Source organism: Nelusetta ayraudi, unplaced genomic scaffold (genome assembly GCF_046127955.1).
Source record: "Nelusetta ayraudi isolate G7.1 ecotype Tasmania unplaced genomic scaffold, CSIRO-AGI_Nayr_v1 ptg000084l, whole genome shotgun sequence".
Lineage (NCBI taxonomy): Eukaryota > Metazoa > Chordata > Actinopteri > Tetraodontiformes > Monacanthidae > Nelusetta > Nelusetta ayraudi.
In genome coordinates, this window is record NW_027466134.1 from 1,575,868 (window position 1) to 1,589,726 (window position 13,859).

Sequence of the window (13,859 nt, forward strand, 5' to 3'; positions counted from 1 at the left end):
TAAACAGAGTGTGCATGAGTGGGTTCCAGACAGAATTTGAATTAAAGCTCCAACATGCAAGACTCTATTGTATTTAGTGCTAATAAAGCATATGGACAACAATGTGAGTTTTAAATGTTTTCCGGTATGCACAATGTCCCACTTCTTACAAGCTGAGCTGATCCACTGCCCTAGGTGCTGCGATATGACCGAGTCTTTACAAGTTACCTGCTGTTCAAGTGAAAAAACACTCCCAGCGAGCGAAAACACTTCAAGAATAAAGAAGTTTGACTTTATCAAAACGAAAACACACATGTTTTTCTCTTCATTTTTAAAGCCAATAGATCTCTTTAATAACTCATGGACACTGGGCCTTTAAACTGAGAGAAGACAGACATGATGAATAAGTGAAGTGCTTTATTTGTTTTTCTTTGAGCCCTAAGAGACCTTGACTTGCGTTAAAACCAAATCTAAACTAGCCTCGCTCTGCGGGATTACCTCCAGGCTCCTGGGGTGGCCAGATCTCCATGTAAAAGCATGCATTATGTATGGTACCAAGCATAAGAAAAATGAATAAGTAAAGATGAGATGAATGAATTATTGCAGTTTATTTTTATATTTCTCTTTTTTCTCCCCCTTTTTTTTTTGTTTTCGGGAGGGTGACCTGGATGTTGGCGCATTTTTTATCCTGTCCGAAAAGAGAAAGAGGGGAACAAAGTGCTGAGAGCAGCGGAAAGAGGAGGACAGAGCGGAAGCAGAGAAACCAGAGGAGAGAGTGAGAGGGGATATATCTCTCCCTGCTGTCCCTCCCTCGGGCCTTTCGGCGAGATACCAAGAGGCTGCAGAATCAGCGTGGTGAGCATTACAGCTCTCCATGCCAAGGGGCCTTTGATGTGCCTACATACAGTATGTGCATATATATGTTCATACATACACATATATTATATATATGTAGTAATATATGTGCAGGTATACACACATATTTAGTTAGTGTTTGCAAATGTTTTTTCAGGACGCCTGCTTTGTGGGTATTCGCGTGAGCACGCGAGTGCCGCCGATTGCATGACTCACCGCCGTCCTCATCCCCGGAGGCTTGGCAGCCGTCTTCGTCATCGCAGTCGTCTCCGCTGCCCCTCTCCGCCTGTGCGCTGCCGCCCTCCTCTTCCTCCACCTTCACCCTGGTTCTCCTCGCCCAGCCGAGCTCCTCGAGCAGCTCCTTCACGAAAACACGCACGGAGCAAATGTCTCAGCGTGATGCCTTTCTAATGCACAGAGCACGGAGAGCCTCAAAAGCAGCGAAAGTTCATCATGAATGTGAAAAAACAACCTAGGTGCATTCCAAAAAGTGGGCTCAGTGAAAGGTCTTGAGTATGTTAACCCTGAAATTAAGGAATCTCTGGCTTTTCAGTTCCAGACAAACCTGGGACACAGGAATAACTGCGGCCCGTTTCATGAAGAGGGGCAACTTTGAAGTCTGTTGCTGTGGTAACACAGTCTACGCGTAACCTGTGTCGTTGTGGTGCGCTCGTGTCACTCAGAGTGATCAAAGTCAGAGTTGATTGAATTTAATTTAATTCAAATCAGCTGTCCTGGAACTGGAAGTTCATAATTTTACAGCTCAGCCAAAGTCAACTCAGTTCAAGATTAGACTCGGAGTTTGTTGAACCTCCTAACTGGAATACTCCTGGGAAAAAAACTAATCAAAGGATTTACACCAAAACCCACATATAAACATGAATACCAGAGAGCAAACAGAAGGTTAGTGAGTTTTCAGTCTCTTGAAATAACCATGATGTGAGGTGAAAAGAGGATTTTAGAAACATTAACAAACAACTAAAAAAAAATGCAATTAGATCCTAACAATAACAGAAAGGGTCAAACTGGTCTTCAAGCAGTAAAATACATCATCACTGACAGCATCATGTTTTTTCTTTTTTATATATTTAAAATCCTTGCCTTCCCACAAGCAGAATGCCCCCTCATCCCCTCTGGCTGGCCAGGACTCGACTCTAGAGGCCTGATCAACACACTTCACTTTACAACAACATTCCACAAGCAAACATCGACACCTCTCGCCTCGCTATATAAAGGAAGCTCATCAAGAGTTTTGGAAGGAAAGAGGCCAAAGCGGCGTCGTGAGATGTAGAGATGAAGAGGTGGTTGCTAAGCACGGGGCCTGACAGGTGTATTCTTGAGAAAGGGCGCTGCTGGGCAGCAACCACAGCCAGCCACACTGCATCTAAGGCAAAGGTGTCATTCTGTGTAACAATCAAGTCAGTGACAACCAGAGAAGAAAGTTGGCTCTGTGTTGACTCAGCTGTGGCTCAGTTGGTAGAGCGGACTGCAAACTGATGATCGAAGGGTTGGCGAATCAAACCCCGGCTCCAACTATCCACATGTCTGAAGTGTCCTTGGGCAAGACAGTGAACCCTAATTGCTCCCAATGGGGCTAAGCAGCGCCTTGCATGGCAGCAGCCACACCATTGAATGCATGTGTGCATAGGTGAATGAGAGGCCATTGTGAAGCGCTTTGGGGTACGGTGAAGGTGCCGGACAGCGCTATATAAGTGCAGTCCATTTACCATTCTATCAATGATATAATATAATATAATATATATCAATGATCAAAGATGGATCCCAGGTTTCACTTGACCCAAGAACCTCAAAACTCTCCTGTGACTTGGATAGTTTGTGTTAAAACAGATGGCAAAGCCCCTTCACTAATTATAAAACATAAAAAATAAAAATGAAACAAGCAGGATTTGAGTGAATGGATTTTCACACATAATCAGTGACAGGAACACGTAATTGGCTCCGGGGTGTGATAAATGTGCACTGTTTTGAAGGCAGGTAATATAAGTTCCAGCCAAGATAAAGCAAGATCTATCAAGGGAAAAAAGATGCATTGCACTGACATTTCATTTTATTCTACCAGAAGATAACATTTCTAGTCACAACAAAGCCAATGCTAGCTACAGAGCATAGCAACTCCATAGGAACAATATACACGCTCATATAATACGCTTGTGAAATTATAGGCAAGGAAGGCCAAACAGAGAGCTGGTTTGTTGAAGTTTTAGTAATGACGAACACTTTGGAACAAATGGCCAGGTTTGTTCACGAGCCTGGGAGAGGTATCAGTGCCTTCTCTACCACCTACGCCAGTGGTCGCTTTGAGGTCCCTGACGTTTCGAAAGACCGGTCCAAATTGCTTCGCAAGAATAGAATTGCGCAAGAATAAAGCATGCTTTACACAAATATGGACACACTAAGGAAAAATAATAGAATTTTAAACGTGCAAATGAAAATGCGATTAATCGCGGTTCACTTTGGCAATTACGAGCTTAATCGAAATTTTTAAAATGTGTCGTTCCACAGCCCCGTTTAAGATCTTGTATTGTATCTTTGTTCTTGATTCTTGTTTGATCTCTGTCAGTTTATTACTGTGCCAAGCCCACATTCAAAACGATGAACAGCAGAAACAGGCCCGCTGATTTGTTGTTCCGTCAGTGTTTTAACTCGTCTCGGGTCTCTTGCGGCTGCAAACGCGTTGATAAATAGAGGCGACGCATGTTCTCGAGGTGTGGGCCAGCCAAATCAAGGAGACCACAAGGTTACATTATGACAGCGCGCCTGGGGGGACAAGGAGACGGACTAGACTCGGCGCGGTGATTCACCGTCATGTCATCAGACTGCAAATGAGGGCTGAGGGAGGACAGAAAAAGAATTACGGCGATGTTTCCACCAGGGCTGTGTTTTCTCAGTCATGTGGAAAAGGCTGGAACCCGGCTCGTGTGCCCCAAAAACTCTCCGGGGGGAGACGGACGGGCATCTAAGCACAATATTTCAAGGAGAGCAGCTCCAGAGTGGTTTAATTAACTGCAGGGGAAAGGTGGTTTATTTTGACTTTGTGTATTACCAACAAAAAAAAGACCACAGTCATTCAAAATAACGAGGCATTGGAACCAAAGTAACCGTGTTTGAAAAATTGCTCATCTTGTTGAAATCCATTTCATAAAAGTCACAGAAGAAATTGTAACAGCATCAACTGAGTAACTTGCCAAATAGTGGCGGTCCATAAAAGTATTAATCCTGCAGTGATGTGTAGACAGCTCTGCAAATAAGAGATTGTCAGGAAAGAAGCGTGATTTAAATGCACACGGTTCTTTGATTTCAAGTTTTTGAACCGCAGTCACAGCCTCATGACTCGTGATCCTGCAGCCTCATGACTCATGAGGCTGTGACTGCGGTTCCGCATGCAACCAGGCGATGACAGTGTCCTTCCGAAACAGAGAGAAATATAACTCTTCTGGTTTTTATGAAAGCTGGTTAGCAATTTTTGCGGCCTTGATGATGGGAACCAGCAATCATCCGGTCTGGTTTGTCTCTTTATTACACTGTATTCTGGCAATAGAGGAGCGGACGACCGAGCTCTTAATTCTGAGATCCTGCACATTCGACTTCCAAAGCTCCACAAGGGGGTTGTTTTTCAAACGGTCAAAGGATTCTGTGCCAGTCCATTTCACTTTCTTTCTTTTGCGTGATAAAACTGGGTAATAATCAAACTGATTAAAAGGGCAGGAAATGTGAGAAAAAAGGAAGGAAAGGAGGAAGGATCGCTTGGAAAATTGGAATAAATGAAAGCTGGACAGTATTTTTGGGTTGAAAAAGAACAAAAAAAAGTGTTTGTGGGCACATGATGGCAGCGAGGAGCATCTGATGGTGTACAAATAGGTCTCGAGCTGTGAGACAGACAATTCCTCAGATCATTGTCCATCTTGACTGACGGAAACTATAATAGTTTCCATAATTTAATATCAGCCCAGGAATCAGCCCGGGAATCCAGCTCAGTGTTCTGGACAATTCAGACAAACCTGGATTAATTATGAAAATGAGAATTTGAAACAGCCTCAAATAGAGGCATCCTTCTTCCACCGTGGTCACCTTCAACTCGCTCTAGAGTAAAAGTCGATTAGTGCGTCCTAAAGTGATGGGACCGCAGCCCTTTCCAGTTCAGGGGCGGCCCTCACCAGGCTGATTAAGTCTATCCTGACTGGCTCGCGCGTGTAGGCACCAGTTTTAATTGTGAGGATAAGTGAGTGCCTGCGCTAATGGAATCCCATCAGAGGGCGAGAGCTTGTGAGAAACCCAACCCTCCGCTGTAAAGGTCTAATTAACACATTACAGAATTGGAACGCTGAAAGATAAGAGACATGGTGGAAGACGGACCACCAAATCAGAGCCGCTGGAAAAAAAATTACAATTCCGAGGAGTCTCCTTTGTCCTGTTTTATATGTTGGTCCTCCTCTCACCCTCGCTGTGCAAGTGGCACACACGACATGCTTGAATGATTATTAATACACGGCGAGCATTAATGTGTGTGGGCTCTAGACTAATGGCTCACCCCACAGAGAAAACACCGGGGCTGCTCGGCATTAAGGAGGGATGAATACAGGCTGCAGACTTTCCAAAGTCTCGACTTGTTCAAAAGGACAATGGGAGCCCACAGCCTGCGAAACGGATTTAGTTTTGCAAGGGGAGCTGCGTTCTCTCGCTTTGTCCAAAAGATGGAAAGAACGCACAATCGCTGTTACATGCAAACGTAACAGCATGTAGACCAAAAGCGTCAGCCTACGGCCATAAAAAGCAAGACCAGCAAACGAACAAGGAAAAACAATGATTAATGTAGGTAATGCATGATAAACTAAGGTGGACACACCCCTAAGTCCAGAGTGTCAGCCTGTGTTACCAGAATTGGTAGAAGAGGAACTGCAGTCAAAAACCCAATTCGAACCAAAAAACACTTTTCCTTTTGACCACAATACAAAAAGAAACTGTTACAGAGGCATGATGGGAAGAGACACTTCTGCACATGCTCTGTGGGCTGCGTAATGTGGACGCAACCAGAAACCGCAAAAACTTTTTCAGTGTTTCCAACTCCATTGAAATGAATGGGCTGCCATTTTGGATCCTGGGGGCTTAGATCTGTGTGCAGGGCCGTCACTGATAGTGGTCCCCTTGGAGACACAACACTGTAACAGCACAGGTAATATAAGGCAAATCTCCAGATTTAGGGTTTCATCCACCATAATTTCAGCCAACATTAGCATTCATTCAGAGCACGTTTCATGCTATTTGCAAATTTGCCAGCAGTAGACGTAGTTAAATCTCCCTATTTATAACAGTGGTGGGGCAACTGTTTCAGTGAGGGGGTGGGGAGGCAGAGATTCACATACACCAATGTGTATGTACAGCCATCCCACTTGGTAAACACAAGGATACAAAGAGCTCAATATCAACAGACAGAGTAGGGGTGTGATGTGACGCTATCTCAGATCAAATAGCACCACTGGAGCTTCACATACCGACGTTCTATTAATATCGGCTTTTTTTATCACCTTATTTCTAATATTGCGCATTGCCACTTTAAAATAGCCTGCGCTTCACAGTGCATACAAGTTCCATCGTTTCTGACTGGTTCCTGCGGTGCCATCCATCCATCCACAGGATGCGTGTTCCACGTCCAAAAACATTCATCTGACTTTTCCCTCTCCTCCTGCCGTCCGAGGGGTGTTGAGCATGTGCTCAAGGCAGAAGTTTCAATCTACCCTAAATCACAGACTCAACAGAACGTGAGAGAGACTGCGGAGAATTAATGGAGCCGGGAGAGGGGGCAGGGGAGAGCCAGAGCGCAAACAGCTTCATGGAATGTTTGCCGAGCGCGTTGTGTGTACACAGGGCGCGTTGCTGACTTGGCATTTCCTCCATGCAAATGCGACGTGATTAATGGAGTGGCCGCCGACGTCAGACGGCGCGGAAAAGGGCTTCAACAGCAAAAGAAAATGGAAAATGAACCTCAGCCTGTCCCCCGCCGTTGATTTTTCCAATAATATTCTACAACCACCGACAGCAAACACAGTGCCTCAGGTTCTTTTCGTGGCTAATGACAATTTCCGGTCGCGACCTCATGATTACACAGCGCGGAAAATGTGTGTGATTTATAGCCTGGTGTCTGCTTTGCGCTTTGATTAGACAGCCGGCATTAGCGGCGCCGACACTCCCCGACGGAGGGGACGGCGCTCTGTGTTTTATGACTGAATTGAGACAGATTGGGAGCGATTACGTGATGTAATAATTTAATCCCTCTTTTGTCTGACGGGCCTGATTGCGGTTCTGCTGCCCCAAACAGAGAGCAGGCGGGCACAGCGTGAGTGATTACTGAGCTGTCTCACCTGGCTGATGAGCCAGAGATACCTTTTTTTCACTTGCACCATCCCTGTGGTAATGTTTTGTTTATCTTTGAATGGCATTTTTTTCTGCAGCCTGCTACTTAATCATACACACAACCCACAAAGGGAACACACAACAATGAAGAGACTGAAAGAGCACTGATTCAATAAAGAGCACGCTTTGCAGTTATTTATTATTTATTTCTTCATATGCACTGTAGCATTTGCTGTTTCTGCTTGGTTCTCGTAATGTAACATTGTTTAAATTGCCTGATGTGTTGCTTGTTATGTGTACAGCACATTGGATTACCTCTGTGTTTGAAAATGTGTAGTAAAATTGATGTTGTTTAGCTCTCCTTCAAGATCCGATTTCAACCCGTTCCGAGTCATGGAAATGTAATCACTGAGCTCTCTGGTTATAACTGGTCTCTATAGTTTATACATAATCCCTTTTACATACTTCTGCAAATTATTTTTGTATGTGTCACCAGCCAAACCACAATCCACCAATATTAACTCGTGTTTACTGAAGCGTTCTGCCATGCCAGGCTTTTGCAACTAGATTTGCTTGCGAGATACCCGGACTGCTGGGATTTCAAGGCTGAAGTCTTGCAGATCCATCTTGAAAAGCTCGCGTCCGAAAATGATGTTCAGCCGGTCAGTGTCCGACCAGACCAATCAGCTTTCATTAAGGCTAAAGTGTGCTATTTCCCGCAGTTATTTTGGTACCTATTTTCAATGTATTTAAGTCTAAATAAGTCTAAATAAACACTGGTATGTTCAGTTTAGAAGATTGTCTGTGATAAAAAACATTTGCTCTTTCCCAGAGGAAAGCTTACAGAGGGATAAGAGGGACGTGTCAGAAAGAATGGAAAAACAGAAATTGCCAGCTCCAGCCGTTTTTTTATTTGGTCATATTTTGACCAAATAAATAAATAAATGACCGTTCTTTTCTGACTGACAACACAGAATTTTAAATACTGCAAATGGGACTTTTGCACAAAAATTGACGATGTGCATTTGCTGAAATGCATCATCCAAATTCCCACATAACCCATCCAAGTTATTGCCAGGCTGTCCAGTATATTAACGGTGCTGCATCAATCCAGTTATAATATTGACTTTATAAATGTTATTATTGCAGTGTTATCAGCATCTCGTTAGAAACTGACATTTAAATTTATTGCACTGAGTCATGTTTCACACAAAGGTGATAACAGAAGCCCGAGAGCCAGAAGCTTTTGTGCACGCACACACACACATAAATGCACACCTGGAGCTTTATCTTCACCAACTGTCTACTGCCTGTTCGTCACACATTGAGGAAGGAGAGGTTGAACTTAATATTTCACTCTGATAATAATAACAGCCAAAGATCAAACCAACAACAGCATGAATATTTAAATATGGACATGAATAATTCCAACCTCTGAGGGCAGGTAGCGTCCGCCCTGAGGAATACTAACCACCTCTGTACATCAGGGTGTCACGGACACGGCGAATGCTGAAGATACGTTCATGCTCTGTCCAATCAGTATTTAAACCAAAATCCTCTCTATCGATCTAGCTGACACACCATCTTAACTTGAACTCAAGTAAGAGACTAAGATTGTGTACCAGTACAACCCATTGGATACATGGCACGATATACTGGATTTGGTGCTGGTGATCATTTCATCTTATATACAGCAGCCAAACAACAGGAATTCCTCCAAAGGCTTCTGTCTTTCTTTGTTTAAAGATCAAAGGTAAGTATTTCATCTTAACTGTGTTAATAAACATAAAACACTGGCAAATGAGGCAGTAAATTATGTCCAGAAATTAAAAAAAAAAAAAGATGAGTTTCAAAATTCTCTTTTAATAACTCTTTCATGCACTTTTCTGTTCTTTCTGGACTTTTTAAGGTGGTCTATTATGGATTTTTCAACAAGGGCACAGAGTCTGAAAAATGGCAGCATTTCTCGATGAACTGGCTTCAGCCGTGTTACTGCGCTGAAGCAAGCCGCTCTGATTTTGCTGGACTTCCTACAACACAAGCTGAAATGATCATCACAGTAAAGCCTCTGCAGGCTGTTTTTAATGAGGGTGAGGCTTCACTGCAAGAGAATAAATAGCCTCTTTCCCGCTAGCTAGCGCTGGTTGTGAGCGGTTGTGAGCTGGGGGGGAGGGGGGGGGGGCAAAACAGACTGAGTGAGAGAAACACTAACTAATGTTTGAGTTGTTTGCTTGTTTATGTTGGAAGTAGAACCAAAATTAAGCTATTAAATCTGGAAATGGCCATCATAGGACCCCTTTGAAATGAATAAGACTGTTTGACTCGTTGCTTCACTGCAAGAAGCTCAGGGCTGAAAAGCAGGAATAAACCACATAAATAGAACCATTTTCTGCTTGCTTAAAAGAGTGATGGGCCTCGGCTTTCTAATAAGCACAGACTCTGTAGTGTGTCAGCGGAGGAGCAATGTTACGGAAGAGAGGTTGACATTTTGGCCCGATAATGACAGCACAAGAGGGGAAAAAAAGCGAGGGGAGCCTGTCTGTGGACAAAGTAAATGTCTTTGGGGGTGTGGGAGGGAGGGGGAAGGGGAAAGAATCCATTAAAATTGTGTCGATCCTCCTATTGCATTCACTGTCCGTAAGAGGGGGAAAATATGACGGATGGCGGTGCTGGAGGAAAAGGTCAGTGGGTTCCCAAAAAGTAATGAGAGTCATCCTCCGGGAAACTCTTCACAGAGGAGACGTCTTAGGATGCCGGAGGTCAACGCGTCGGTCAAGGTGAAACTCTGAATAAACGGTTTTACCAGAGCACAATGCCACTTAAATATTCCTCATCTGGGGGAAATCAATGGGTTTCCACGACATGTACACAAAATACCTTCAGAGAAGCAAACAAATGCTGCTCTATGAATTAGGGAGGTTTAAATCTTATAAATCCATGACGACTTTCAGTGCTTATGAACATTATGTACATTATGTAACGTTTATGTCCCATAACACAATGTTCCCGTGGTGAAACATGGGAGTGTACCTGTGTGAGCTGCTCCAGCCTCTGTTTGGCCGCCCTCAGGACAGGATCTGTGTTCCGGACAAACACCTCTGGGTTTTCCCTCTGGCTTTTAAGAGTGCTGCCAACCACGCGACCTGCATAGCTAGAGGGGAGAAAAGACAGATGAGAGGGAGGCTTGTGTTACTTTCTGTCCCACTTTTCAACGTCTTTGTGCGTCTTTGTGTGTATGCGTTGTTCTCCTACCCCAGTTCTCCTCCTCATTCTGTGTGCTCGCGTGTTTTTTTTTTTTAGTGAGGGTAAAATGATTCACTGAATGTTCTAGGACACACACAAACACACACACACGCGCACACACACAAAAGAGTGCACGTGTGTTGTAAAAGCCCAAACTCAACAGTCATGTCCAGCTTTGGTGACACGAATTCACAGATTTAGCTAATTTTAATATCATATTTAAGTCATTTAATTTATTCATTTTATTTTATTTCAATTTCACTGGTCAGGCCAACCATGCCATTCATATTTCACGTATGTCAGTCTCGTCTTTTTCTGTTTTGCTGGGACGGTTGGCTGACTCCCCTTGCAACACCATTAACAGTGGAGAATAAACAGTGGAGAATGGCCCTCACAACAAGATAGTGAAATGGTAGCGTAGAATTTGGTTTACAAGAAAACCAAACAATGTCGAAGAAGAGATACCAAGCGAGGCATCATCTCGCTTGCAATATTCTCCACTCATCTTCTCCACTTGACTTTCCTTGGCTTCACAGGACAACTGTTGATGACAACAGTCTATTGTCATCAACCAGATTAATCTGGTTTCTCTGCAGCTTCTCACTCTCACACTTCCTCTTCAACTGATTGAGCAGCGAGGTTACATTATGGTGTGCTATCATTATGTTAATCTTGTGTCGAATCCATGAAAATTTGAGACAAACTTGAAAAGTCGACTGGAGGTTGGCGAAATGGATGATTTCAGAGGGGGAAATCAGACCAATCGAGCTGCAGTATAAGGTTGGCCTGTATACATTACAGCAGAATGGCTGAGGGAGAGCAGTGGAGGAGAATCCCACTAAGAACAAGGATACTTCAAGATGCAGGTGGTGCAGTGAAGACTGGCGTGATGGTTGTGCTGCTGTTGGCGTTTACAACATAGGTTTTAATGTATGTGCTTATATTCACCTACTTTCCCAGTGGAGGATCCACCCATGTTCACTAACTCGGTATGATTTGGGATTGCTTTGATGAGCAGTTTCATGTCCATCCACATATTTTCACCAACAGTTTCTAATGACCTTGTTATTCAGAAGATTTGCCTGTTTCACTCTTTCTAAATCCAAGGTAAAGCAGGCAAACCTACTCAACCTCCCTTGTGGGATATGTGAATATATATAAAATATTAGAAGGCTTTGGATCATAAACAAAAGAGCTCTTCACTTCCCGTGCAGTACAAACTATTTGACACAAAGATGTATTATCCTCCTTAATCTGATAAGAGTTTAAATGTGTCTATGGAAGTATTTATCAGCTTTAGGGTATATCTGAGACAACACTTAGCGGATTTAGAAAAAAAAAGTAGAAAAAAAGAAAAGAAAATGATATATGAGGAGATTATGCTACAGGCACCAACTTGCATAGGAAAGAATAGTTTGATTATTCAAACAGAACACGCGCTTCATGTAAATGCAGGAAGAAGAAAAAAAACGCGATGAAAAGTCCCAGCAAGTGTCACATAGGAACTGAGGTAAGACAAAGAGTAAAATATGAGAGGAATGAGGCGGCAAAAGTGCAGCGAGGCAAAGAAAGAGTGATGATGAACCACATGCTGTGCCCTGGGGGAAATCCCAGGATTCCTCAGACTCAGGCTCAGACTTTGGGGGATCAGCCACCACAGAGAGCTCAACATGGAACAGCCGCACATGCCAGTGCGTCACGAGGTGAACATGTTGATTTGGCCCCGTGCTCGTCATTCACCAACAGGCACCGCCCGTGATTGAGGAACACAGCGTGGCGCACCTCTACTGTCTGACCACCCAGGTCTGACTGTAATTAAAACATTTCCCGCATGATTGCGTCATATGACCACATAACAACAGGGAATCCACCGTCTCTAATTAAAAAGGTCCACCTCAATGGTTGCTGATTCATTTCAGTTCAAAATACACCGAAAACAAACACTTCATTATTATTATCCTTTGATTTTGTTCAATTTAATCTGATTTGAAGTAAAACGTCACTGTGTTTTACAGGTGCAAGTCTTTAAATCAGTGAGTACTCGTCAGAACCTCATTTCTAAATACTTGTCAGAACTAGTTGCAAAACATTGATGTTCTTTGTGCATTAGCAGAAGTACATTGAATATAATTGTTGTTCTCTCCATCTCATTTACTGCACACTGGGTCTTGCTTTAATGTTCCCGCGCTCCCTCTATCACTTGAATTTTTCTTGATGTTCGTGTGTATGGTTGTATGTTGTCGGTGGACTGTAGAAACTAAAATGTCCTGATTGCGAATCAATACCATTGTCTGTATCTGTACCTGAATGGTTATTTCTCTCTAGATGGCCAAGCCATACCTTCATTTCCAGACAGTTGGGATTGGCTCCAGGTCTGGACAGTACCAGACCAGAGTGCAAGGAATTAGTGAGGAAAAATGGATGGATGATTGTAATTTTATGCCATAATCAGACAGAACTGGTGATGGTGCACTGCAACTTGTTAGGAGATCCATTACTGCCGAGGGTTTTGAAGTTCTCTGAGTGTTTCTTGCGCACGGCAGATCAAGCGGATTAAGTTGGACGGATGCTTCGTGAAGAGAAGCGAGGCAACAACAAAAGTTGCTCCTTCAAAAGGTTTGGGAAATCTACACAGGCAGACAATCACTAGAAGTCATCATGTCCCTGTGTAAAAAGAGATTAGCCCAGCCTAATAATGAAACAATGTTGTGATTAGTGCTGTAATTACCTCCAGTAATGAATTCCAGGCTGAGCGTGAAGGCAGAAAAATAGAGGCAGAGGCAGATCTATTGATCGAGTCCTCGTGCTAACAAACTGAACTTGGAAATTACTTTCCCTCAAGTTTAGATGTCTGTTGCTGCTGTCCAAACAGCAGACAGACAGGTGTCTGATTTGGATGTTGCCAAGGTGTTCTGGAGAGGTGTCTACTGGAAGTTATGATGTGGTCAAATTGGAGTCTGGATGATGGCAAATGGCAAACCACAACAAGAGCAACATCCACTTGCTATGGTGATGCTCCATCATTGACAACAAATTGTATTATTGTTGTTAGTATATTATTAACATAGCTATAGAGATGGGCTACGGTTATGAAGTGATTTCTCTACATATTGCATTACAAGCTGTACCTCATGTTAAATTCCTTCCAAAACGTACTTCCCCTGCAGAACATACTGCTATTCCTTCAAGGTCTGGTTGCATAATTCTGTGTGCTGCAGCTGCATCAAAAGCACCATCTTTTCATTTTTGATGTATTGGCCCGAGCAGTTAAGAATTCCGTTGCCGAGGGCAGCAAAAGTTAAGATATTTCAACTTTGGACGGCATTGCCATCCATCGTTGCGGTTGACGGTTTTCTCTGTTCTCTGTTCAAGTTTTACGGACCTTCTCTAGTCCAGCATAATGACTTCTGGTT

General features: G+C 43.4%; 1 protein-coding gene across 1 annotated transcript in view; it reads right to left on the bottom strand.

Moving 5' to 3' along the window:
- Nucleotides 1-13,859, bottom strand: part of LOC142900668 (glypican-5-like) — a 446,285-nt gene that overhangs the window by 16,589 nt on the left and 415,837 nt on the right. Inside the window, exons 9-10 of the mRNA XM_076045076.1 lie at nt 10,234-10,354; nt 1,051-1,195 (exon numbers count right to left, since the gene is read on the bottom strand). Of these exons, the coding sequence (XP_075901191.1) occupies nt 1,051-1,195; nt 10,234-10,354 (266 nt within the window). The remainder of the gene's footprint in view (nt 1-1,050; nt 1,196-10,233; nt 10,355-13,859) is intronic.